At 36.8% G+C, this 25,500-nt stretch overlaps 1 protein-coding gene across 1 annotated transcript in view; it reads left to right on the plus strand.

Annotated features, from left to right (window-relative positions):
- LRRIQ3 (leucine rich repeats and IQ motif containing 3) overlaps positions 1-25,500 on the plus strand; it is a 235,164-nt gene that overhangs the window by 152,338 nt on the left and 57,326 nt on the right. The window contains exon 7 of the mRNA XM_030865955.2: positions 6,259-6,367. Coding sequence (XP_030721815.1) covers positions 6,259-6,367 — 109 coding nt within the window. The remainder of the gene's footprint in view (positions 1-6,258; positions 6,368-25,500) is intronic.

A 25,500-nucleotide genomic window follows, 5' to 3' on the forward strand; every position in this document is an offset into this window, starting at 1 on the left:
CATAAAAGAACAACTTTTTTTAGTTTCGTTTTTAGCATACTCCTAAAGTTATCTCTTTGAGTATTATATAGAAGACCTAAGATCTGGATTAGCACTTTTAAAGATGATGTCTTGGCTGAGAAGAGGAAAGGCAACAGACACAATAACAAAAACAACAAATGGGGTAGGATACCAAGGGGCTGGTGTCTTGGCTGTGATTCTAAAGAGGTTTTTGGAATCATCCTTGAAATGGAGACTACTTACAATGAATAATATATAATATAGACAAAACAAACACTTACTCGGGTATAGGATAGTATAGATAGTACAGGGATAAATAGATAACATAACAATGAGTCTCTGTTAACAATATGCTTTGATCAAAGACTTATAATTTCCTTTAAAGTCAAAGGACTCTGATTTGTATAATATATAATGTGAAAACAAAACCAAACAGTCTTCAGAACACTAACTAGCCTAAGTTTAGAAACTCAAACCACTAAGGGTTTAAAAGGAATCTTGATTTTCAAAGACAGAAAATTTGAAATAAATTATTTACCCTTGGTCTAGAAAGGAGTTTGAGGAAATTGTTACCACTGTCACCACTCCTTAGTATTAAATGATAAATTATCATTTCTCTTTGGAGAATTAAATATCTACTCCAGTCATCCATCTGATATTTTACAACCATGTACGTGTTTGGTTTGTCAATTACAGGAAGCTCCATAGATCCTCAGTTAATCTATTCCAATTTTCAGTAGTACTCTGAGAATTTTTTTTTCTCATTATGATTGAATGATATTTAATCATATACAGATTATCTCTCCCTATTTCCATACCTCTTATAGATGATTTTTTCTTAGCTCCTCCACTCAATACCATCAAAGAAGAGTTATTTCGTTGTCATTGTGATGTAGGTAGATAGAGACATGTGCCTGAATAAATACATAATTATTCATATCAGATGGTTATGTTTATTTTTTTTTGTGGGTATTGAGAAATGATAAAGTAAAAGATGCTTCAGAAAATTTAGAGAATCTGTGTTGATGTACATGATAAAGAGCTTAGAAGAAGGGGATAGGATAATTGTAAAGGGTTGCTCAGTGAAATGCTTTGGAGTATGAAACCATACTTTGGAGTATGAAACCATATAAAACCATAGAGTATGAAAAATATCAGGAATGAAAGAATAGAATATTGAAAAGTGTTACTTGGGGTAGAGTCCTTTAAAAATATAAGCTAGGAATTTATTTTAAAATTATGTCTCGTTGTTAGACGCTTTCCAACAAATGAAGTTTATATTATTTTATGTTAGCCAAAGTTCCTAAGCCTTCACTCATTCCTTCTAGCACTTCTCTTCAGTACTATTCATTCAACATGTAACAAATAATTATTGAGTATCTGCTGAGTGCCAGGGGCCATTCCTGGCTTTGAGTAAACAAGATAAGCAAAGTCCTTAGCCCCTTGTGGACTAGATTCTAAGGAAAAAGAAAAAAAAAAAAAACAAGATGTAACCCTAGTAAACAAACAAATAAAATTGTGATAAATGTTATGAATTAAATATATAGTGTGCTGAAATAGGGAATAATAGGAGGATGCCCACTTCTCATAGGATTGTCACAGAATGTTTTTATCTGAGAAGATAATATTTACAATTAAGACCTAAAGGATGGGAAGCTACCCATGCAAAGTATAGGAAGGAGAGTGTTCTAGGCAGAGGGAAGAGCTTACACAAGGATCTGAGGTGTGAAGTAACTTGTTTTTGTTGAGTTGGGTTCAAGGGACTGAATGAAATCCAGTGTGGCATGAGTATAGTGAACAAAGTTGAGTAGCACAAGATGTGTTTGTGTAGTCAAGGGCCATATTTTGCTGGGTTTTTGTACCTCATAGTAAGAACTGAGCACCTTGGACAGCCATTATGGGATTTTAAAGCTAAAGAGAAACATGATCATATTTACCTTTTGACAAATATAAATATATCTTGTAACAGCTAGGGTTAAGGCAGAGACCAATAGGAAGCTATTTCTGTTTGGAAGGGATGATTATAGCTTACACTAGAGAAATAAAGTGATAACAGAGAGAAGTGAACAGATTTGAAATAGATTCAGGAGGTAGAATTGCCAAGATTTGCTGATGACTTAGATAAAGTGTTTCAGAAAAAGGATAAAATAGAGATGAAATCCTAAATTTTTATGGTTTGAATAAGATAATGATACATTTTGCAAGATGAGGAAGATGGCAGTTGGAGGATGTGAGAAGCCCGGATCTCTTCTCTACACCAGATTTATGCATGGCTTATTTACATAGGGCTTACTTTAAAAATAATTCTGTAGGTAGGCTCCTTTCTTTTCATGTTCCAGGTTATCTATAATTATCTGAAAATATGTTGCCCTGACCTGAAACAGTACTTCAGCTATGGTTCAGAAATGAAAATGGTAAGATTGCCATTTCCCTCATTCTAGATGGAATGCTTATACAGCATAAAGTCATCACACAATGGACTTTTAATTTACTCTTAACTAAAATATTTTTTATCATTCATGTTTTTAAATCATATTATTGTAGTGATTAAATTCATTTTGCCCAACTGCAATATTTATTGCTATTAATATTCATCTATTCAATTTGACCCATTGCTCCAGTCTACTGATAATCTTTTAAATTTGTCCAGAATTAACTGATTTTGTTCTTTTACCACCCCCTTTGGAAATTTGATAAGCATTTTCTTTATATTTTTATTCACATCATTCATATAACTATTGTCAGCACAGGGCTAAGAACATGTCCACATATCAAGACATTAGAGATCTCCCTTCAGGTTGGCATCATTTTACTAATCCTTACTCTTTTCCATGTGATAGCTCAACATCTTTGATCTCCACCTAATCATACTGTCTTTCAATAAGTAGTGAAAGTGTTTATCAAACATGTTGCTGAAATGCAGGTTTATCATATCAAGGATATTGGAACCTGAATTAATTCTGACCCTGTTAAAAATAAAATTATATCTGATATAATTCATTTATTTTCAATATATATTGCTCCTTGGTGATTATTTCTTTTCCAAATGCTACCAAAAATCCTTTAAATGTTTTCCTAAATTACTGAAGACCAGTGTTAAATTTAAGGCACTTTAGTTAATAGAATATCCTTTCTGTTATTGAAAACAAGATATTAGATTTTCTCCAGTGTTGTCATAACTTGTTTTCTCTGTCATTTTGAAGATCAATTAATAAATGGGCACATCCTTTCTTTTTTTTCTTACAGTACCTAAAGCAAACATCCCATTTTCTTTATGATGGCAGCTTGTATAAGCCTCAGTTCATTTAGGGCTTTAGACACTCTGATCATTTTTCTATAGATTTGTTTCACTCTCACATATGCACCATTTTTCATGGTTCTTCTTTTATAAAAGCCAAGGAAGGGAAAGTTATTTTAAATGATGACAAACAATGATATGTGGATAGTATATAAAAACGGCTAAGTTGGCAAACTAAAGAAAATATATTTCTAAAAGGAACTAGCTAGCTACTGATTTGACTTGGAGGCTTTTAAATTTCATGATTCTGCAAATTAACTTTATTTGTGATAGAGTCTGGATACTCAGATTTGACAGATAGATATATACCTTTTTAAATTTTTCCTTATTCTTTCAGGGGTGTAAAGAAATAAGTACTAGTGGAAAAAATTGTTGAACATATCCTTTCATTCCACTTTCATTATTTTCTCATGAGGAGAATATAAGTGTGAGATTTAGAGCACAGAAAGGGTCCATTTCTATGATTGAAGTAGAATTTGAGGTGATTTTTTAACATATGATGAATTGCATTGTCAGGAGGGAAAGACAGAGGGCAGTTACCAAAATAGAGCAAAATTCATAGAAGTAAGAAGATATAAGAATGATATGGCCTGAAGAAGATTGATGGACAAATCTGAGGTTGAAAAAGCATTTAGAACTGATTGTTACAGATTTGATTGCAAAACAGTGGTCTACATTTTTTGTCATATTTTAATAGTAAGATTTGAGCCCAAATGAAAATAGAAACAGCATTATTTAAAATAGTCATGTTTTGATAGTGTATTATTATATTATATTTATTCTTGACAACCTAAAAAAAAAATTCTAAATATAGAGAGAATAGGTTAACTCAAAAGTAGCTATTTATTTGTCTTTCTAGCAAAAAATAATATTTTTGTCATGTAAAGACTGAAAATAGTGTTGTGTAAGAGTTATAGTAAAGGATTTTTTAGAGAGGAATAAAAACAGATTCATTCCAGGGTGAGATAATACCTAGTACCTATCATGAGCATTAAAAAATATTGTTGCACAATGAGTCACTGCATAGAGACTATGTTTTCAAAAAATCAGTTAAAGGACATTACATATAAAATTTAAAAGATAAAAATAAGCTCAAGGGGGGCTTCCCTGGTGGCGCAGTGGTTGGGAGTCCGCCTGCCGATGCAGGGGACACGGGTTCGTGCCCCGGTCCAGGAGGATCCCACGTGCCGCGGAGCGGCTGGGCCCGTGAGCCATGGCTGCTGAGCCTGCGCGTCCGGAGTTTGTGCTCCGCAACGGGAGAGGCCACAACGGTGAGAGGCCCGCGTACCACAAAAAAATAAATAAATAAATAAGCTCAAGAATATTTAATTAAATATATCTGTATTATATGGTGTAGGAATTTGGGCATAAAATTGTAAGTACAGGAGACTAGGACACATATCCAAGTGTTTCTTCTAAATTGTAGAGTAAAGGAGGTTTGGATAAGTGGACAGTCAAGGCAGGGGAAATATGAAAAAATTATCTGTTTAAAAATTCTATCAGCTATCACGTTAGAGAATTTATGTGACTTTTTCTCCCCTTGGATGAAGGTAATGCTATTCACTACAACTAGAAATAAGTATTAATAGGTTTAGAGGAAAGATATGACTTCAAATCTCTTGAGTATGTTGTGTCTGTGAGATTTTCCAGGGCGAAAGAACACAGCTCATGGTGGTTATGAGTATTACATAAATTAATATCTATAAAGAGCTTAAAATACTGGCAAATGGTAAGCACTGTACAAGTATTCCATAAACAAATATACAGAACCAAGCACCTCAGAAAAGAGATCTATCTGAGGGTATATATTTGTGAATCTTCAGAATTTAGACCAGTGGTTCTCATCAAGGAAAGCATAATATCCTGGGAAAGTTTTTCCAAATACAAACATATGTCCCTTCCCAAGATTCTGATATTTTTATTTCCTGTAGCAGACTGTTAGTTGCCTACAAATATCTGTCCTTCTCTTCTTTCTTGGTAACAGACCCACCATTTTACTCCAGGAAGTAAAGTACCTAGCTAAAAGCCTGCATTTCTTACCCTCTCCTTTTTAGCTGTGGGAGGTCAGTGAGTTATGAACAGAAATTATTGGAAGGGCCTCTGGGAAAGTTTCTTAAGACACATGGCCTGTGCCCTTTTGTCATTTTATCCTTTCCTCCATCTTGCTGACTGAAATATAGACATGGTGTTTGATGCTCTAGTAGCTATCTTGACTCATGAATAAATCTTGAGACTGGAAGCCATGTAGATGATGCAGTAAGATAGAGATGATACATTTTGAAAGAGCCTGGATTCTTTATTGACCTGGTTCCTCTGTATCAATCCTGAATGGTCTGTGAAGAGAAAGAGAGATAACACAGTTATCAATTATTAAAACATCCTCAACCAGTTTACAGACATTGTATAGTTTACATCTGACAGTGCCTCTGCTTTACACAAAGCTCCTTATCAATATTCTACTTATCACTTCCACACATATCTGATCCATTTGTACTTTTAAGGCCTGTGATAATTCTGGCCCCATTTATTTCTACCTATTTTACTATCCTTTAGTATTCTGTAAAATAATTGTGTCCCTCCTTTCTTACTCTGAATCTTCCATCAGCCTTCCTGGGCAACATTATCTTGCTTCTCTTTGTTTATTCCTTATTTCTCCTCCCCTCTGATTCCTTTTGTCATGGCACCCTCCTGATAGGTCCCCCTTCCCCTCAATTTCCCTTAGAATATTGTCCAAAGTATATCATTAACTCTTAATAGAAAAATAATTTATCAGAATCATACATAATGGAACTATTTTCATCTTTTCTTAACTCTGCCTACCTCACAGGTTTTTGCTGTTGTTTTTTAAATAAAAGTCAATTATGATAATGTGTTATAATACATGTGAGGGTTCTTTGAGAACTCTAAAACATATATGAGATATTATTATTGTTGTCATTGTTTTTATTTTGTTTCCACAGAATATACATTCTCCTGTTGATTTAAAATATTCTAGTGAACAGAGAAAACATGTTTCTTCTATTTTATATGAATTAAAAACAGGAAAACCAAGACATCTCATTCAAAAAGGTTAGTTATATGAATTTAAAATTATATTTAATGAACATATTTTGATGAAGAGTAATTAAATTTGTTAGATGTTGGGCATGTTAATTTTGAACTATAAATATGAAATACATGTTGAGACTTCTAGATAAAATATTCATATCTCTTTCAATAGTTTTAAATATATATATGCAGAAAGTTGTTTCATGGATATGAAGGACCTGATTTTGAGTAGAAGTTGGGAATTAGGAGAAATAAGTATTAGCGAGAACCATATTGAATTGATAGTTTTGTTACCATATGGCTGTGCCAGTATGTTACCTCCTTCAGGAAATCTGTCAAGTATCAGATTAATTAATATAAATTATTTCAGTTAAAATGATATTAAATGTCCTTCAGGCTTTGAAGATAATTATTTTTTGTACACAAAAATACATTTTGGTGTTAATAAAATTTTGGTCATCATATGTGTACCTGTTTTTATTTTGTTTTTGCAGAATTTCTTCTGTTAAAATGTGTTATGATCAGATGACATTCTTTTCTTTACCTCTGTCTTTCACAGAAGAATCATAAAAACAGTTTTGTAAAATAATTTGAAGTTCTTAAAACTTTTCTCAAGGTTTCTCTTAAACCTTTTAAACATTATTTTGATAAGAACACTTAGTATGAGGCCTACGCTCTTAACAGATTTTTAAGTGCACAATACAGTATTGTTAGCTATAAGCACAGTGTTGTACAGCAGATCTCTAGGACTTTTCCATCTTGTAAAACTGGAATTTTATAATCTTTAAACATCAATTTCCCATTTTCCCCTCCCTCCATCCTTTTAATTCTGAAATATTTGATTTTTTTTCCTTTTTAAAAATTCATGGTAGTGTCTTTATCCTTATTGATTTTTTTTTCTTCTGTGTATGTGAGCTTGTCGAACTCTACCAGATCCTCATTTGTCAGGCTTTATTATTTCCTCACTTCTTTATAAGGTTCATGTACTTTATATATTTCCTAAAGCTCTGCATCTTTTATTTAAAAGTAATTTTATTTTAATCCAGTTATTGAACTCCTAGGTTTATAAACCAAAATGAAATGAAGGAAAAATAATAGTCCCATGCTCCATACCTCCCCACTCACTCTTCTTGCTACCCAAGACAATAATCATTTAATAATTATTAATGACTCTTCTATTATTTACTTTTATATTTCCAAGTAATATGCTTATTCTGCTAAAATTTCTTTTTCAATTTTAGATATTATATACAATTTCTACTGTGAAAGATAGAGGTTTAATTATCTTATAAATCCTCCCTAATACACACTCTTAACATGTTCCTTCCTCTTTTCTCCCAATAGAATTATATTATCACTATTTGGGGGTTAATTAATTTTTATTATTTTTATTATTATGGCTATGTAAATACTACTCACAGCTGAATCACACAATATATTAGGCTATGTTTTCTTTCTTATACTATTTTTTTAAAATTGTTTGGAAACCTCATAAGAGTCAAACCTCCACTTATCACCAAGCACACCCACATATATCTATTTTCAAGATACTTCTGTTTGAGCCCTTAATTTTCTGATCAGGACTGCTTGCTTTCTAAACTTGTTCTTAACAGCTGTCATCTTGGTACGTCATTTCAATTGTGATCCCGAGAATTCATTTGTTTCTATGCTGTGTTGTGACCCTTGTTTCCAGGATTCTGTATCTTGTTCTTTCTTGGTTTATTTTCTTAAGTTAATGCAGTGCTTTCTTCTATTAGTTTACTGAGAAATTATATATAGGAGGTAAATTTTTTAAAACCTTGAAAATCTAAGCATGTCTTTATGCTACATTTATGTTTAATTGATGATTTAACTGTGTAGAACCTTCAGAATTTTCTCAGAATTATTTTATTGTCTTCTAGCTTCCAGTGTTTCCTTTGAGAAGTCCATTGCCATTCAGTTCTCAGTCTGATGTGTGTGAACTTCTGTTCATTGTTTTTCTCTTCTGACTAGAAACTTTCAGCATTTTATCTTTGTACTAGGTGTTCTTCAGTTTCACAGTGATTTGGCTCAGCTATTTTTTTTTGTTTGCTTGTGTAGATTTTCTTTCAATTCAATTTATTGTGACTTTTTAATCTGAAATTTTATATCACTCATTTATGTATGTTTCGCTTGTATTATTTTGATGGTAAATATATATAACACAGAACATACCATTTTAACCATCTTAACTGTACATTAAGCATATTTATATTCTTGTGTAACCATCATGACCATCCTTTTGCAGAACCTTTTCATATGCTTCAACTGAAACACTATACCCATTAAACAATGACTCCCAATTCTCCCCTCCTCCCAGCTCTTGGAAATCACCATTCTACTTTCTGTTTCTAGAATTCCTATGGGTATGATTACTATGGGTATCTCATAAAAGCAGAATTATACAGTATTTGTCCTTTTGTGACTGGATTATTTTAGTTAGCATAAGGTCGTAAAAGTTCATCCATGTTGTAACATCTAAGATTTTTTTCTTTTTAAGGTTGAATAATATTCCATTATAAGTACCACATTTTTATCCATTCATTTGTCAATTGACCCTTGGGTTACTTCTACATTTCAGCTATTGCGAATAATGCTGCTATGACATGGATGTACAGATATCTCTTTGAGACCCTGCTTTCAGCTGTTTCGTGTGTATACCCAGAGGTGGAACTTCTGGATCATATGATAATTTTATTTTACTTTTTTGAGGAACTACCATACTTTTTTCCACAGTGGCTATAACATTCTACATTCTCAGTAATAGTGCACAAGAATTCGAATTTCACCACAAACTGACCAACACTGGTTATTTTGTGCTGTTGTTGTTGTTCTGTTATTATTGTTGTAGTAGTGGTAGCCATCCTAGTGGCTGTGAGGTCATATTTCATGGTGGTTTTGAGTTGCCTTTCCATAATCATTAGTGATGTTGAGCATCTTTTTTTAACATCTTTAATGCAGTATAATTGTTTTACAATGGTGTGTTAGTTTCTGCTTTATAACAAAGTGAATCAGTTATACATATACATATATCCCCATATCTCCCCCCTCTTGCATCTCCGTCTCACCCTCCCTATCCCACCCCTCTAGTGGGACACAAAGCACTGAGCTGATCTCCCTGTGCTATGCGGCTACTTCCCACTAGCTATCTATTTTACATTTGGTAGTGTATATATGTCCATGCCACTCTCTTACTTTGTCCCATCTTACCCTTCCTCCTCCCCATGTCCTCAAGTCCATTCTCTAGTAAGTCTGCATCTTTATTCCCGTCTTGCCCTTAGGTTCTTCAAGACCAATATATTTTTTTTTTTTTTTAGATTCCATATATATGTGTTAGCATACGGTATTTGCTTTTCTCTTTCTGACTTACTTCACTCTGTATGACAGAATCTAGGTCCATCCACCTCACTACAAATAACTCAATTTTGTTTCTTTTTATGGCTGAGTAATATTCCATTGTATATATGTTCCACATCTTTATCCATTCATCTGTCAATGGATACTTAGGTTGCTTCCATGTCCTGGCTATTGTAAATAGAGCTGCAGTGAACATTGTGGTACATGACTCTCTTTGAATTATGGTTTTCTCAGGGTATATGCCCACTAGTGGGATTGCTGGGTCATATGGTAGTTATATTTTTAGTTTTCTAAGGAAGCTCGATACTGTTCTCCATAATGGCTGTATCAATTTACATTCCCACCAACAGTGCAAAAGGGTTCCCTTTTCTCCACAGCCTCTCCAGCATTTGTCGTTTGTGGATTTTTTGATGATGGACATTCTGACTGGTGTGAGGTGATACCTCATTGTAGTTTTGATTTGCATTTCTCTAATGATTAGTGATGTTGAGCATCCTTTCATGTGTTTGTTGGCAATTGGTATATCTTCTTTATAGAATGTCTCTTTAGGTCTTCTGCCCATTTTTGAGTTGGGTTGTTTGTTTTTTTTGATATTCACCTGCATGAGCTGCTTGTATATTTTGGAGAAAACACCTTGTCAGTTGCTTCGTTTGCAAACATTTTCTCACATTCTGAGGGCTGTCTTTTCGTCTTGCTTATGGTTTCTTTTGCTGTGCAAAAGCTTTTAAGTTTCACTAGGTCCCATTTGTTCATTTTTGTTTTTTATTTCCTTTTCTCTAGGAGGTGGGTCAAACAGGACCTTGCTGTGATTTATGTCATAGAGTGTTCTGCCTATGTTTCCTCTAAGAGTCTTATACTGTCTGGCCATACATTTAGGTCTGTAATCCATTTTAGTTTATTTTTGTGTATGGTGTTAGGGAATGTTCTAATTGCATTCTTTTACATGCAGCTGTCCAGTTTTCCCAGCACAACTTATTGAAGAGACTGTCTTTTCTCCATTGTATATTCTTGCCTCCTTATCAAAGATAAGGTGCCCATATGTGCTTGGGTTTATCTATCAGCTTTCTATCCTGTTCCATTGATCTATATTTCTGTTTTTGTGCCAGTACCATACTGTCTTGATTACTGTAGCTTTGTAGTATAGTCTGAATTCTGGGAGCCTGATTCCTCCATCACTGTTTTTCTCTCTCAAGATTGCTTTGGCTATTCTGGGTCTTTTGTGTTTCCATACAAATTGTGAAATTTTTTGTTCTAGTTCTGTAAAAAATGCCATTGTTAGTTTGATAGGGATTGCATTGAATCTGTAGATTGCTTGGGTAGTACCATCATTTTCACAATGTTGATTCTTCCAATCCAAGAACATGGTATGTCTCTCCATCTGTTTGTATCAGCTTTAATTTTTTTCCACAGTGTCATAATTTTCTGCATATAGGTCTTGTGTCTCCTTAGGTAGGTTTATTCCTAGGGATTTTATTCTTTTTGTTGCAATGGTAAATGGGAGTGTTTCCTTAATTTCTCTTTCAGATTTTTCATCATTCTTGTGTAGAAATGCAAGATTTCTGTGCATAAATTTTGTATCCTGCTACTTTACCAAATTCATTGATTAGCTCTAGTAGTTTTCTGGTGGCATCTTTAGGATTCTCTATGTATAGTATCATGTCATCTGGAAACAGTGACAGTTTTATTTCTTCTTTTTCGATATGGGTTCCTTTTACTTCTTTTTCTTCTCTGATTGCTGTGGCTAAAACTTCCAAAACTACATTGAATAATAGTGCTGGAGTGGGCAACCTTGTCTTGTTCATGATTGTAGTGGAAATGGTTTCAATTTTTTCACCATTGAGAATGATGTTGTCTGTGTGTTTGTCATATATGGCCTTTATTATGTTAAGGTAAGTTCCCTCTATGGCTACTTTCTGGACGGTATTTATCATAAATGGGTGTTGAATTTTGTCAAAATCTTTTTCTGCATCTATTGGGATGATCATATGGTTTTTCTCCTTCGAATTGTTAATACGGTTTATCACATTGGTTGTTTGTGTATATTAAAGGATCTTTCCATTCCTGGGATAAATCCCACTTGATCATGGTATACGATCCTTTTAATATGCTGTTGGATTCTGTCTCCTAGTATTTTGTTGAGGATTTTTGCACCTATGTGATATTGGCCTGTAGTTTTCTTTTTTTGTGACATCGTTTTTTGGTTTTGGTACAGGGTGATGGTGGGCTCGTAGAATGAATTTGGGAGTGTTTCTCCCTTTGCTATATTTTGGAAGAATTTGAGAAGGATAGGTGTTAGCTCTTCTCTAAATATCTGATAGAATTTGCATGTGAAGCCATCAGGTCCTGGGCTTTTGTTTGTTGGAAGATTTTAAATCACAGTTTCAATTTCAGTGCTTATGATTGGTCTGTTTATATTTTCTATTTCTTCCTGGTTCAGTCTCGGAAGGTTGTGCTTTCCTAAGAATTTGTCTGTTTCTTCCAGGTTATCCATTTTATTGGCATATAGTTGCTTGTAATAATCTCTCATGATCCTTTGTATTTTTGCAGTCAGTTGTTATTTCTCCTTTTCATTTCTAATTCTTTTGATTTGAGTCTTCTCCCTTTTTTTCTTGATGAGTCTGGCTAATGGTTATCAATTTTTGTTTATCTTCTCAAAGAACCAGCTTTTAGTTTTATTGATCTTTGCTATTGTTTCCTTCATTTCTTTTTCATTTATTTCTGATCTGATCTTTATGATTTCTTTCCTTCTGCTAACATTGGATTTTTTTTTGTTCTTTCTCTAATTGCTTTAGGTGTAAGGTGAGTTTGTTTATTTGAGATGTTTCTTGAGGTAGGATTGTATTGCTATAAACATCCCTGTTAGAACTGCTTTTGATGCTTCCCATAGGTTTTGGTTTGTCGTGTTTTCATTGTCATTTGTTTCTAGGTATTTTTTGATTTCTTCTTTGTTTTCTTCAGTGATCTCTTGGTTATTTAGTAGTGTATTGTTTAGCCTCCATGTGTTTGTATTTTTTACAGATTTTTTTCCTGAAATTGATATCTAGTCTCATAGCATTGTGGTTTGAGTAGATACTTGATACGATTTAAATTTTCTTAAATTTACCAAGGCTTCATTTGTGACCCAAGATATGATCTATCCTGGAGTATGTTCCATGAGCACTTGAGAGGAGAGTGTATTCTGTTGGTTTTGGATGGAATGCGCTGGAAATGTCAATTAAGTCCATCTTGTTTAATGTATCATTTAAAGCTTGTGTTTCCTTATTTATTTTCATTTTGGATGATCTGTCCATTGGTGACAGTGGGGCGTTAAAGTCCCCTACTATGATTGTGTTACTTTCGATTTCCCCTTTTATGGCTGTTAGCATTTGCCTTATGTATTGAGGTGCTCCTTTGTTGGGTGCATAAATATTTACAATTATTACATCTTCTTGGATTGATCCCTTGATCATTCTGTAGTGTCCTTTTTGTCTCTTGTAATAAATAGTCTTTATTTTAAAGTCTATTTTGTCTGATATGAGAATTGCTACTCCAGCTTTCTTTTGATTTCCATTTGCATGGAATATCTTTTTCCAACCCCTCACTTTCAGTCTGTATGTGTCCCTGGGTCTGAAGTGGGTCTCTTGTAGACAGCATATATATGGGTCTTGTTTCTGTATCCATTCAGCCAGTCTGTGTCTTTTGGTTGGCGTATTTAATCCATTTACATTTAAGGTAATTATCAATATGTATGTTCCTATTACCATTTTCTTAATTGTTTTGGGTTTGTTATTGTAGGTCTTTTCCTTCTCTTGTGTTTCCTGCCTTGAGAAGTTCCTTTAGCATTTGCTGTAAAGCTGGTTTGGTGGTACTGAATTCTCTTAGCTCTTCTTGTCCGTAAAGATTTTAATTTCTCCATCAAATCTGAATGAGATTCTTGCTGGGTAGAGTAATCTTGGTTGTAAGTTTTTCCTTCATCACTTTAAATATGTCCTGCCACTCCCTTCTGGACTGCAGAGTTTCTGCTGAAAGATCAGCAGTTAACCTTATGGGGATTCCCTTGTAAGTTATTTGTTGCTTTTCCCTTGGTGCTTTTAATATTTTTTCTTTGTGTCTGATTTTTGATAGTTTGATTAACATGTGTGTTGGCATGTTTCTCCTTGGATTTGTCCTCTATGGTACTCTCTGCACTTCCTGGACTTGATTAACTATTTCCTTTCCCATATTCAGGAAGTTTTCAACTATAATCTCTTCAGATAGTTTCTCAGTCCCTTTCTCTTTCTCTTCTTCTTCTGGAACTCCTATAATTTGAATGTTGGTGTGTATAATTTTGTCCCTGAGGTCTCTGAGACTGTCCTCAATTCTTCTCATTCTTTTTTCTTTATTCTGCTCTGCGGTAGTTATTTCCACTATTTTATGGTCCAGGTCACTTATCCGTTCTTCTGCCTCACTTATTCTGCTACTTATTCCTTCTAGAGAATTTTTAATTTCATTTATTTTGTTGTTCATCCTTGTTTGTTTGCTCCTTAGTTCTTCTAGGTCCATGTTAAACGTTTCTTGTATTTTCTCCATCCTATTTCCAAGATTTTGGATCATGTTTAGTATCATTACTCTGAATTCTTTTTCACGTAGACTGCTTATTTCCTCTTCATTTGTTTGGTCTGGTGGGTTTTTACCTTGCTCCTTCCTCTGCTGTGTATTTCTGTGTCTTCTCATTTTCCTTAGTTTACTGTGTTTGGGGTCTCCTTTTTGCAGGATGCAGGTTCGTAATTCCCATTGTTTTTTGTGTCTGCCCCCAGTCACTAAGGTCGGTTCAGTGGGTTGTGTAGGCTTCCTGGTGGAGGGAATTGGTGTCTGTGTTTTGGTGGATGAGGCTGGATCTTGTCTTTCTGGTGGGCAGGACCACGTCTGGTGGTATGTTTTGGGGTGTCTGTGACCTTATTTTGATTTTAGGCATCCTCTCTGCTAATGGGTGGAGTTGTGTTCCTGTCTTGCTAGTTGTTTGGCGTAGGCTGTCCAGCACTGCAGCTTCCTGGTCTTTGAGTGGAGCTGGGTCTAGTGTTGAGATGGAGATCTCTGGGAGAGCATTTGCCATTTGTTATTATGTGGAGCCATGAGGTCTCTGGCAGACCAATGTCATGAACTCGGCTCTCCCACCTCAGAGGCTCACACCTGACACCTGGCCAGAGCACCAAGACCCTGTCAGTTGCAAGGCTTAGAAGAAAAGGGAGAAAAAAAAAGAAAGAATGAAAGAAAGAAATAAAATAAAGTTATTAAAATAAGAAAAATATTATTAAAAGTAAAAAAGTAAAAACATAATTAGAAAGAAAAAAGAAGAGAGCAACCAAACCAGAAAACAAATCCACTAATAGGTAACAAGTGCTAAAAACTGTATTAAAAGAAAAAAAAAAGAACTAAAAAGGACAGACAGAACTGTAAGACAAATAGTAAAAGCAAAGCTATACAGACAGAATCTCACAAAGAAGTATACGTATGCACACTCAAAAAAAGAGAAAAAGGAAAAAAATATATTTTTTTTTAAAAAAAAGGAAAAGAGCAACCAAATCAATAAACAAATCTACCAGTGATAATAAGGTCTAAATACTAAACTAAGACAAACATAAAACCAGAAACAAATTATATGCAGAAAGCAAACCCGAAGTCTACAGTTGCTCCCAAAATCTGCCACCTCAATTTTGGGATGATTCGTTGTCTATTCAGGTATTCCACAGATGCAGGGTACATCAAGTTTATTGTGGAGATTCAGTCCGATGCTCCTGAGGCTGCTGGGAGAGATTTCCCTTTCTCTTCTTTATTCGCACAGCTCCTTCGGTTCAGCTTTGGATTTGGCGCTGCCTCTTCATGTAGGTCGCCTGAGGGCATGTGTTCCCCACCCAGACAGAACAGGGTTAAAGTAGCAGCTGATTAGGTGGCTCTGGCTCACTCAGACCAGGGGGAGGGAGGGGTACAGAATGCAGGGCGAGCCTGTGGCTGTAGAGGCCAGCTTGACATTGCAACAGCCTGAGGCATGCTGTGTATTCTCCTGGGGAGGTTGTCCCTGGATCACAGGACCCTGGCAGTGGCTGGCTGCACAGGCTCCTTGGAGGGGAGGTGTGGTTAGTGACTTGTGGTTGCACACAGGCTCCTTGGTGGCTGCAAAAGCAGCCTTAGCATTTCATGCCCCTGTCTCTGGTGTCCACACTGATAACTGTGGCTTGCGGTTGTCTCTGGAGCTTGTTTAGGTTGTGGTCTGAATCCCCTCTCCTTGCGCACCCCGAAACAATGGTCTCCTGCCTTAGTCAGTTCCAGGTATTTTCTTGGGCTCCCTCCCAGCTAGCTGTGGTGCACTAGCCCCCTTCAGGCTGTGCTCACACAGCCAACCCCAGTCCTCTCCCTGGGATCTGACCTCTGAAGCCCAAGCCTCAGCTCTCAGCCCCACCCACCCCAGTGGGTGAGCAGACAAGCCTCTCAGGCTGGTGAGTGATGGTCAGTCCTGATCCTCTCTGTGGGGATCTCTCTGCTTTGCCCTCTAAGCCCCTGTTGCTGTGCTCTCCTCCGTGGCTCTGAAGCTTCCCCCCCAACCCCCCCGTCTCTAACAGTGGAGGGGCTTCCTAGTGTGTGGAAACTTTTCCTCCTTCACAGCTCCCTCCCAGAGGTGCAGATACCATCCCTATTCTGTGTCTGATTTTTCTTTTTTCTTTTGCCCTACCCAGGTACATGGGGAGTTTCTTGCCTTTGGGGAAGTCTGAAGTCTTCTGCCTGTGTTCAGTAGGTGTTGTGTAGGCATTGTTCCACACGTAGGTGTATTTCTGATGTATTTATGGGTAGGGAGGTGATCTCCACGTCTTACTCCTCCACCATCTTGAAGGTCCCTCCCTGGGTATCTTTTATTATGATTATCTACTGTATGTATATCTTCTTTGGAAAAATGTCTATTCATATCTTTTGCTCATTTCCTAATTGGATTGTTTGATATTTGTTGCTGGGTTGTATGATTTTTTATGTATTCTGGATATCAATCCTCTATCGGATATATGACTTACAAATATTTTCTCCCATGCTGTGGGTTACCTTTTTACTTTTGATATACAAGTTTTAAATTTTGATGAAGTACAGGCTATTTGTTTTTTGTGTGTCGTATGTGCTTTTGGTGTTATAACCAAGAGGTCATTGAACAATCCAATGTCATGAAGCATTTTGCCCTGTGTTTCCCTCTAAGAGTTTTATAGTTTTAGTTCTTATATTTAGACTGTTGATCCATTTGGGGTTAATTTTTGTATATGGTGTTAAGTAAGGAACCCACTTTTTTGCATATGGAATGGAGTTGAAAAGATTGTCCTTTCCCCATTGAATAGTTCTGATACCCATGTTGAAAGATATTTGACCATGTGTGCAGTTTACATCTGGGCTCTTATTCTGTTTACATTGATCTGTATGTCTGTCTTTATATCAGGGCCACACTGTTTTGATTACCAAAGCTTTGTAGTAAGTTTTAAAATGGGGGTGTATGTGTGAGAACAACTGGATTTTGATAGGGATTGCATTGAATTCGTAGATTACTTTGAATAGAAGCTTAATAATATTAAGTCTTCAAGTTCATAAACACAGGATGTCTTTCCATTTATTTGTGTCATATTTAATTTCTTTCAGCAACACGTTAAGGTTTCAGTGTACAGGCTGCTCACCTCCTTGGTTAAGTTTGTTCTATATATTTTAGTCTTCTTGATACTATTATAAATGGAATTGTTTTCTTTATTTCCTTTTGGTATTCCTCACTGTTAATGTGTAGAAACACAAATGATATTTGTGTGTTAGCTTTGTATGCTGTAATTTTGCTAAATTTGTCTATTAATTCTGACAGAATTTTGTGAGTATGGGGTGTGTGTGTGTGTGTAAAATCTTTAGGGTTTTCTGCATATAGGATATGTACTCTATGAAGAGAAAAAATTTTATTTCTTCTTTTCTGATTTGCATGTGTTTTAATTCATTTCCTTGCCTAAATGTTCTGGATAGGAATTGAAGTACTATATTAAATACAATGATAAAAGCGGGCATCCTTTTCTTATTTCTGATCTCAGAGGAAAAATTTACAGTGTTTTGCATTGAATACGATGTTAGCTGTGCTTTTTTCTTATATACCATTATTATGTTGAGGTAGTTTCCTCCTATTCCCTGTTTGTTGGGTGTTTTTATCATCAAAGGGTGTTGAATTTTGTCAATTTTTTTCCTGAATTGATTAAGATAATTGTGTGTTTTTTTCCCTTCATTCTGTTAATGTATATTACATTGATTTTCATATATGGTGCCATTTTTTCAATCCAGGAATAAATCCCACTTGTTCTTAGCGTATAATATATATATATTTTTTACATCTTTATTGGAGTATAATTGCTTTACAATGGTGTGTTAGTTTTGGCTTTATAACAAAGTGAATCAGTTATACATATACATATTTTCCCATATCTCTTCCCTCTTGTATCTCCCTCCCTCACACCCTATCCCACCCCTCCAGGTGGTCACAAAGCACCGAGCTGATCTCCCTGTGCTATGCAGCTGCTTCCCACTAGCTGTCTACCTTACGTTTGGTAGTGTATATATGTGCATGCCTCTCTCTTGCTTTGTCACAGCTTATCCTTCCCCATGCCCATATCCTCAAGTCTATTCTCTAGTAGGTCTGTGTCTTTATTCCTGTCTTACCCCTAGGTGTTTCATGACATTTTTTTTCCCTTAAATTCCATATATATGTGTTAGTATACCGTATTTGTCTTTCTCTTTCTGACTTACTTCACTCTGTATGACAGACTCTAGGTCTATCCACCTCATTACAAATAGCTCAATTTTGTTTCTTTTTATGGCTGAGTAATATTCCATTGTATATATATGCCACATCTTCTTTATCCATTCATACGATGACAGACACTTAGGTTGTTTCCATCTCTGGGCTATTGTAAATAGAGCTGCAATGAACACTTTGATACATGACTCTTTTTGAATTACGGTTTTCTCAGGGTATATGCCCAGTAATGGGATGGCTACGTCATATGGTAGTTCTATTTGCAGTTTTTTAAGGAACCTCCATACTGTTCTCAATAGTGGCTGTATCAATTTACATTCCCACCAACAGTGCAAGAGGGTTCCCTTTTCTCCACACCCTCTCCAGCATTTATCATTTCTAGATTTTTTGATGATGGCCATTTTGACTGGTGTGAGATGATATCTCATTGTAGTTTTGATTTTCATTTCTCTAATGATTAATGAAGTTGAGCATTCTTTCATGTGTTTGTTGGCAGTCTGTATATGTTTGGAGAAATGTCTATTTAGGTCTTCTGCCCATTTTTGGATTGGGTTGTTTGTTTTTTTTGTTATTGAGCTGCATGAGCTGCTTATAAATTTTGGAGATTAATCCTTTGTCAGTTGCTTCATTTGCAAATATTTTCTCCCATTCTGAGGGTTGTCTTTTGGTCTTGTTAATGGTTTCCTTTGCTGTGCAAAAGCTTTGAAGTTTCATTAGATCCTATTTGTTTATTTTTGTTTTTATTTCCATTTCTCTAGGAGGTGGGTCAAAAAGGATCTTGCTGTGATTTATGTCATAGAGTGTTCTGCCTATGTTTTCCTCTAAGAGTTTGATGGTTTCTAGCCTTACATTAAGGTCTTTAATCCATTTTGAGCTTATTTTTGTGTATGGTGTTAGGGAGTGATCTAATCTCATACTTTTACATGTACCTGTCCAGTTTTCCCAGCACCGCTTATTGGAGAGACTGTCCTTTCTCCACTGTACATTCCTGCTTCCTTTATCAAAGATAAGGTGACCATATGTGCGTGGGTTAATCTCTGGGCTTTCTATCCTGTTCCATTGATCTATCTTTCTGTTTTTCTGCCAGTACCATACTGTCTTGATTACTGTAGCTTTGTAGTATAGTCTGAAGTCAGGGAGCCTGATTCCTCCAGCTCCGTTTTTCGTTCTCAAGATTGCTTTGGCTATTTGGTGTCTTTTGTGTTTCCATACAAATTGTGAAATTTTTTGTTCCAGTTCTGTGAAAAATACCAGTGGTAGTTTGATAGGGATTGCATTGAATCTGTAGATTGCTTTGTGTAGTAGAGTCATTTTCACAATGTTGATTCTTCCAATCCAAGAACGTGGTATATCTCTCCATCTCTTTGTATCATCTTTAATTTCTTTCATCAATGTCTTATAATTTTCTGCATACAGGTCTTTTGTCTCCTTAGGTAGGTTTATTCCTAGATATTTTATTCTTTTTGTTGCAATAGTAAATGGGAGTGTTTTCTTCATTTTACTTTCACTTTTCATCCTTAGTGTATAGGAATGCTAGAGATTTCTGTGCATTAATTTTGTATCCTGCTACTTTACCAAATTCATTGATTAGCTCTAGTAGTTTTCCGTTAGCATCTTTAGGAATTTCTATGTATAGTATCATGTCATCTGCAAACAGTGACAGCTTTACCTCTTCTTTTCCAATTTGGATTCCTTTTATTTCCTTTTCTTCTCTGATTGCTGTGGCTAAAACTTCCAAAACTATGTTGAATAATAGTGGTGAGAGTGGGCAACCTTATCTTGTTCCTGATCTTAGTGGAAATGTTTTCAGTTTTTCACCATTGAGGATGATGTTGGCTGTGTGTTTGTCATATATGGCCTTTATTATGTTGAGGAAAGTTCCCTCTAGGCCTACTTTCTGGAGGGTTTTTATCATAAATGGGTGTTGAATTTTGTCAAAAGGTTTCTCTGCATCTGTTGAGATGATCATATGGTTTTTCTCCTTCAATTTGTTAATATGGTTTATCACATTGATTGTTTTGCATATATTGAAGAATCCTTGCATTCCTGGAATAAACCCCACTTGATCATGGTGTATGATCCTCTTAATGTGCTGTTGGATTCTGTTTGCTAGTATTTTGTTGAGGATTTTTGCATCTATGTTCATCAATGATATTGGCCTGTAGTTTTCTTGCTTTGTGACATCCTTGTCTGGTTTTGGTATCAAGGTGATGGTGGCCTCGTAGAATAAGTTTGGGAGTGTTCCTCCCTCTGCTATATGTTGGAAGAGTTTGAGAAGGATAGGTGTTAGCTCTTCTCTAAATGTTTGATAGAATTCTCTTGTGAAGCCATCTGGTCCTGGGCTTTTGTTTGTTGGAAGATTTTTAATCACAGTTTCAATTTCAGTGCTTGTGATTGGCATGTTCATATTTTCTATTTCTTCCTGATTCAGTCTTGGCAGGTTGTGCATTTCTAAGAATTTGTCCATTTCTTCCGGGTTGTCCATTTTATTGGCATAGAGTTGCTTGTAGTAATATCTCATGGTCTTTTGTATTTCTGCAGTGTCTGTTGTTACATCTCCTATTTCATTTCTAATTCTATTGATTTGAGTCTTCTCCAGTTTTGTCTTGATGAGTCTGGCTAATGATTTTTCCATTTTTTTAATCTTCTCAAAGAACCAACTTTTAGTTTTATTGATCTTTGCTATTGTTTCCTTCATTTCTTTTTCATTTATTTCTGATCTGATTTTTATGATTTCTTTCCTTCTGCTAACTTTGGGGGTTTTTTTTGTTCTTCTTTCTGTAATTGCTTTAGGTGCAAGGTTAGGTTGTTTATTCGAGATGTTTCCTATTTCTTACGGTAGGATGGTATTGCTATAAACTTCCCTCTTAGGTCTGCTTTTGCTGCATCCCATAGACTTTGGGTCATTGTGTCTCCATTGTCATTTGTTTCTAGGTATTTTTTTTATTATCTCTTTGATTTCCTCGGTGATCACTTTGTTATTAAGTAGTGTATTGTTTAACCTCCGTGTGTTTCTATTTTTTACATATCTTTTCCTGTAATTGATACCTAGTCTCATAGTGTTGTGGTCGGATAAGATAGTTGAAACAATTTCAATTTTCTTAAATTTACCAAGGCTTGACTTGTGACCCAAGATATGATCTTTCCTGGAGAATGTTCAAAGAGCACTTGAGAAAAATGTGTATTCTGTTGTTCTTGGATGGAATGTCCTATAAATATGAATTAAGTCCATCTTGTTTAATGTATCATTTAAAGCTTGTGTTTCCTTATTTATTTTCATTTTGGATGATCTGTCAATTGTTGAAAGTAGGGTGTTAAAGTCCCCTACTATGAATGTGTTACTGTCGATTTCCCCTTTTATGGCTGTTAGTATTTGCCTTATGTATTGAGGTGCTCCCATGTTGGGTGAATAAATATTTACAATTGTTATATCTTCTTCTTGGATCGATCCCTTGACCATTATGTAATGTCCTTCTTTGTCTCTTCTAATAGTCTTTATTTTAAAATCTATTTTGTCTGATACGAGAATTGCTACTCCAGCTTTCTTTTGGTTTCCATTTGCATGAAATATATTTTTCCATCCCCTTACTTTCAGTCTGTATGTGTCTCTAGGTCTGAAGTGGGTCTCTTGTAGACAGCATATATATGGGTCTTGTTTTTGTATCCATTCAGCCAGTCTGTGTCTTTTGGTTGGAGTACTTAATCCATTTACATTTAAGGTAATTATTGATATGTATGTTCCTATGACCATTTTCTTAATTGTTTTGGGTTCGTTATTGTAGGTCTTTTCCTTCTCTTGTGCTTCTTGCCTAGAGAAGTTCCTTTAGCAGTTGTTGTAAAGCTGGTTTGGTGGTGCTGAACTCTCTCAGCTTTTGCTTGTCTGTAAAGGTTTTAATTTCTCCATCAAATCTGAATGAGATCCTTGCTGGGTAGAGTAAGCTTGTTTGCAGGTTTGCTCCTTCATCACTTTAAATATGTCCTGCCAGTCCCTTCTGGCTTGCAGAGTTTCTGCTGAAAGATCAGCTGTTAACCTTATGGGTATTCCCTTGTGTGTTATTTGTTGTTTTTCCCTTGCTGCTTTTAATATGTTTTCTTTTATTTAATTTTTGACAGTTTGATTAATATGTGTTTTGGCATATTTCTCCTTGGATTTATCCTGTATGGGACTCTCTGTGCTTCCTGGACTTGATTAACTATTTCCTTTACCATATTAGGGAAGTTTTCCACTATAATCTCTTCAAATATTTTCTCAGTCCCTTTCTTTTTCTCTTCTTCTTCTGGAACCCCTATAATTCGAATGTTGGTGTGTTTAATGTTGTCCCAGAGGTCTCTGAGACTGTCTTCAGTTCTTTTCATTCTTTTATCTTTATTCTGCTCTGCAGTAGTTATTTCCACTATTTTGTCTTCCAGGTCACTTATCCGTTCTTCTGCCTCAGTTATTCTGCTATTGATCCCATCTAGAGTATTTTTAATTTTGTTTATTGTGTTGTTCATCATTGTTTGTTTCAACTTTAGTTCTTCTAGGTCCTTGTTAAATGTTTCTTGCATTTTGTCCATTCTATTTCCAATATTTTGGATCATCTTTACTATCATTATTCTGAATTCTTTTTCAGGTAGACTGCCTATTTTCTGTTCATTTGTTAGGTCTGGTGTGTTTTAATCTTGCTCCTTCATCTGCTTTGTGTTTTTCTGTCTTCTCATTTTGTTTATCTTACTGTGTTTGGTGTCTCCTTTTTGCAGGCTGCAGGCTCGTAGTTCCCATTGTTGTTGGTGTCTGTCCCCAGTGGCTAAGGTTGGTTTAGTGGGTTGTGTAGGCTTCCTGGTGGAGGAGACTCGTGCCTGTGTTCTGGTGGATGAGGCTGGATCTTGTCTTTCTGGTGGGCAGGTCCACGTCTGGTGGTGTGTTTTGGGGTGTCTGTGGACTTATTATGACTTTAGGCATCCTCTCTGCTAATGGGTGGGGTTGTGTTCCTGTCTTGCTAGTTGTTTGGCATAGGATGTCCCGAACTGTGGCTTGCTGGTCGCTGAGTGAAGCTGGGTGCTGGTGTTAAGATGGAGATCTCTGGGAGATTTTCCCAGTTTGATATTATGTGGAGCTGGGAGGTCTCTTGTGGACCAGTGTCCTGAAGTTGGCTCTCCCACCTCAGAGGCACAGCACTGACTTCTGGCTGCAGCACCAAGAGCCTTTCATCCACACAGCTCAGAATAAAACGGAGAAAAAGTAGAAGGAATGAGGTAGTAGAAGTAGAAAGAAAGAATTAGTAGAAGTAGAAAGAAAGAAGTAACAAATGAAAGAAAGAAAGAAAGGAGGCAGGGAGTGAGGGAGGGAGGAAGGAAGGAAGGAGGGAAGGAAGGAAAAAAGAAAGAGAAAAATAAGATAAAGTAAAATAAAGTAAAGATAAAATAAAGTTATTAAAATAAAAAATTAATTATTAAGAAAAAATTTAAAAAAAAAAGAAAAAGAAAGAAAAGGACGGATAGAACCCTAGGACAAATGGTGGAAGCAAAGCTATACAGCATAAATCTTGCTCTCAAAGTCCACCTCCTCAATCTGGGATGATTTGTTGTCTATTCATGTATCCCACAGACATCAAGTTGATTGTGGAGCTTTAATCCACTACTTCTGAGGCTGCTGGGAGAGATTTCCCTTTCTCTTCTTTGTTCTCACAGCTCCCAGTGGCTCAGCTTTGGATTTGGCCCCGCCTCTGCGTGTAGGTCGCCAGAGGGCTTCTGTTCTTCGCTCAGACAAGACGAGGTTAAAGGAGCTGCTGATTCAGGGACTCTGTCTCACTCAGGCCGGAGGAAAGGGAGGGGCATGGAGTGCGGGGCAAGCCTGCGGCGGCAGTGGCCAATGTGACGTTGCACCAGCCTGAGGCGCGCCGTGCGTTCTACTGGGGAAGTTGTCCCTGGATCCTGGGACCCTGGCAGTGGCGGGCTGGACAGGCTCCCTGGAAGCGGGGTGTGGATGGTAACCTGTGCTCGCACACAGGCTTCTTGGTGGCGGCAGCAGCAGCCTTTGCATCTCGTGCCCGTCTCTGGCGTCCTCGCTTTTAGCCGAGGCTCGCGCCCGTCTCTGGAGCTCCTTTAAGCAGCGCTCTTAGTCCCCTCTCCTCGCGCACCAGGAAACAAAGAGAGAAGAAAAAGTCTCTTGCCTCTTCGGCAGGTCCAGACTTTTCCCCAGATTCCCTCCTGGCTAGCTGTAGTTCACTAACGCCCTGCAGGCTGTCTTCACGCTGCCAACCCCAGTCCTCTCCCAGTGCTCCAACCAAAGCCGAAATTCAGCTCCGCCTGCCCTGAAGGGTGAGCAGACAAGCCTCTCGGGCTGGTGAGTGCCGGTCGGCCCTGATCCTCTGTGCGAGAATCTCTCCGCTTTGCCCGCACCCCAGGGGCTGCGCTCTCTTCCGCGGCCCCGAAGCTTCCCCCTCCGCCACCTGCAGTCTGCGCCCACGAAGGGGCTTCCTAGTGTGTGGAAACCTTTTCTCCTTCATAGCTCCCTCCCACTGGTGCAGGTCCTATCCTTTTGTCTCTGTTTTTTTCTTTTTTCTTTTGCCCTACCCAGGTACGTGGGGGGTTTCTCGCCTTTTGTGAGGTCTGAGACCTTCTGCCAGCGTTCAGTAGGTGTTCTGTAAGAGTTGTCCCACGTGTAGATGTATTTCTGGTGTATCTGTGGGGAGGAAGGTGATCTCCACATCTTACGCTTCCGCCATCTTCCCGGAAGCCTCCTCCATCATCATGGTTAAACTGCTAGTGTTGGAGGGCCTCCTGCAGAGGCGGGGTGTGGCTGTGGCTCACCGTGGGGACAAGAACACTGGCAGCAGAAGTTCTGTCAAGTACTCCTTGGTGTGCGCCCTCCCAGAGTCTCGGTGTATAATATTTTTAATGTGCTGTTTAATTGAATTTTCTAGTATTTTGTTGAGGATTTTCACATCAGTATTCATAAGGGATATTCGTTTTCATTTCTTACAGTTTCTCTGTCTGGCTTAGGTATCAGGCTAATGTAACCTCGTAG

Source organism: Globicephala melas, chromosome 1, assembly GCF_963455315.2.
Source record: "Globicephala melas chromosome 1, mGloMel1.2, whole genome shotgun sequence".
Lineage (NCBI taxonomy): Eukaryota > Metazoa > Chordata > Mammalia > Artiodactyla > Delphinidae > Globicephala > Globicephala melas.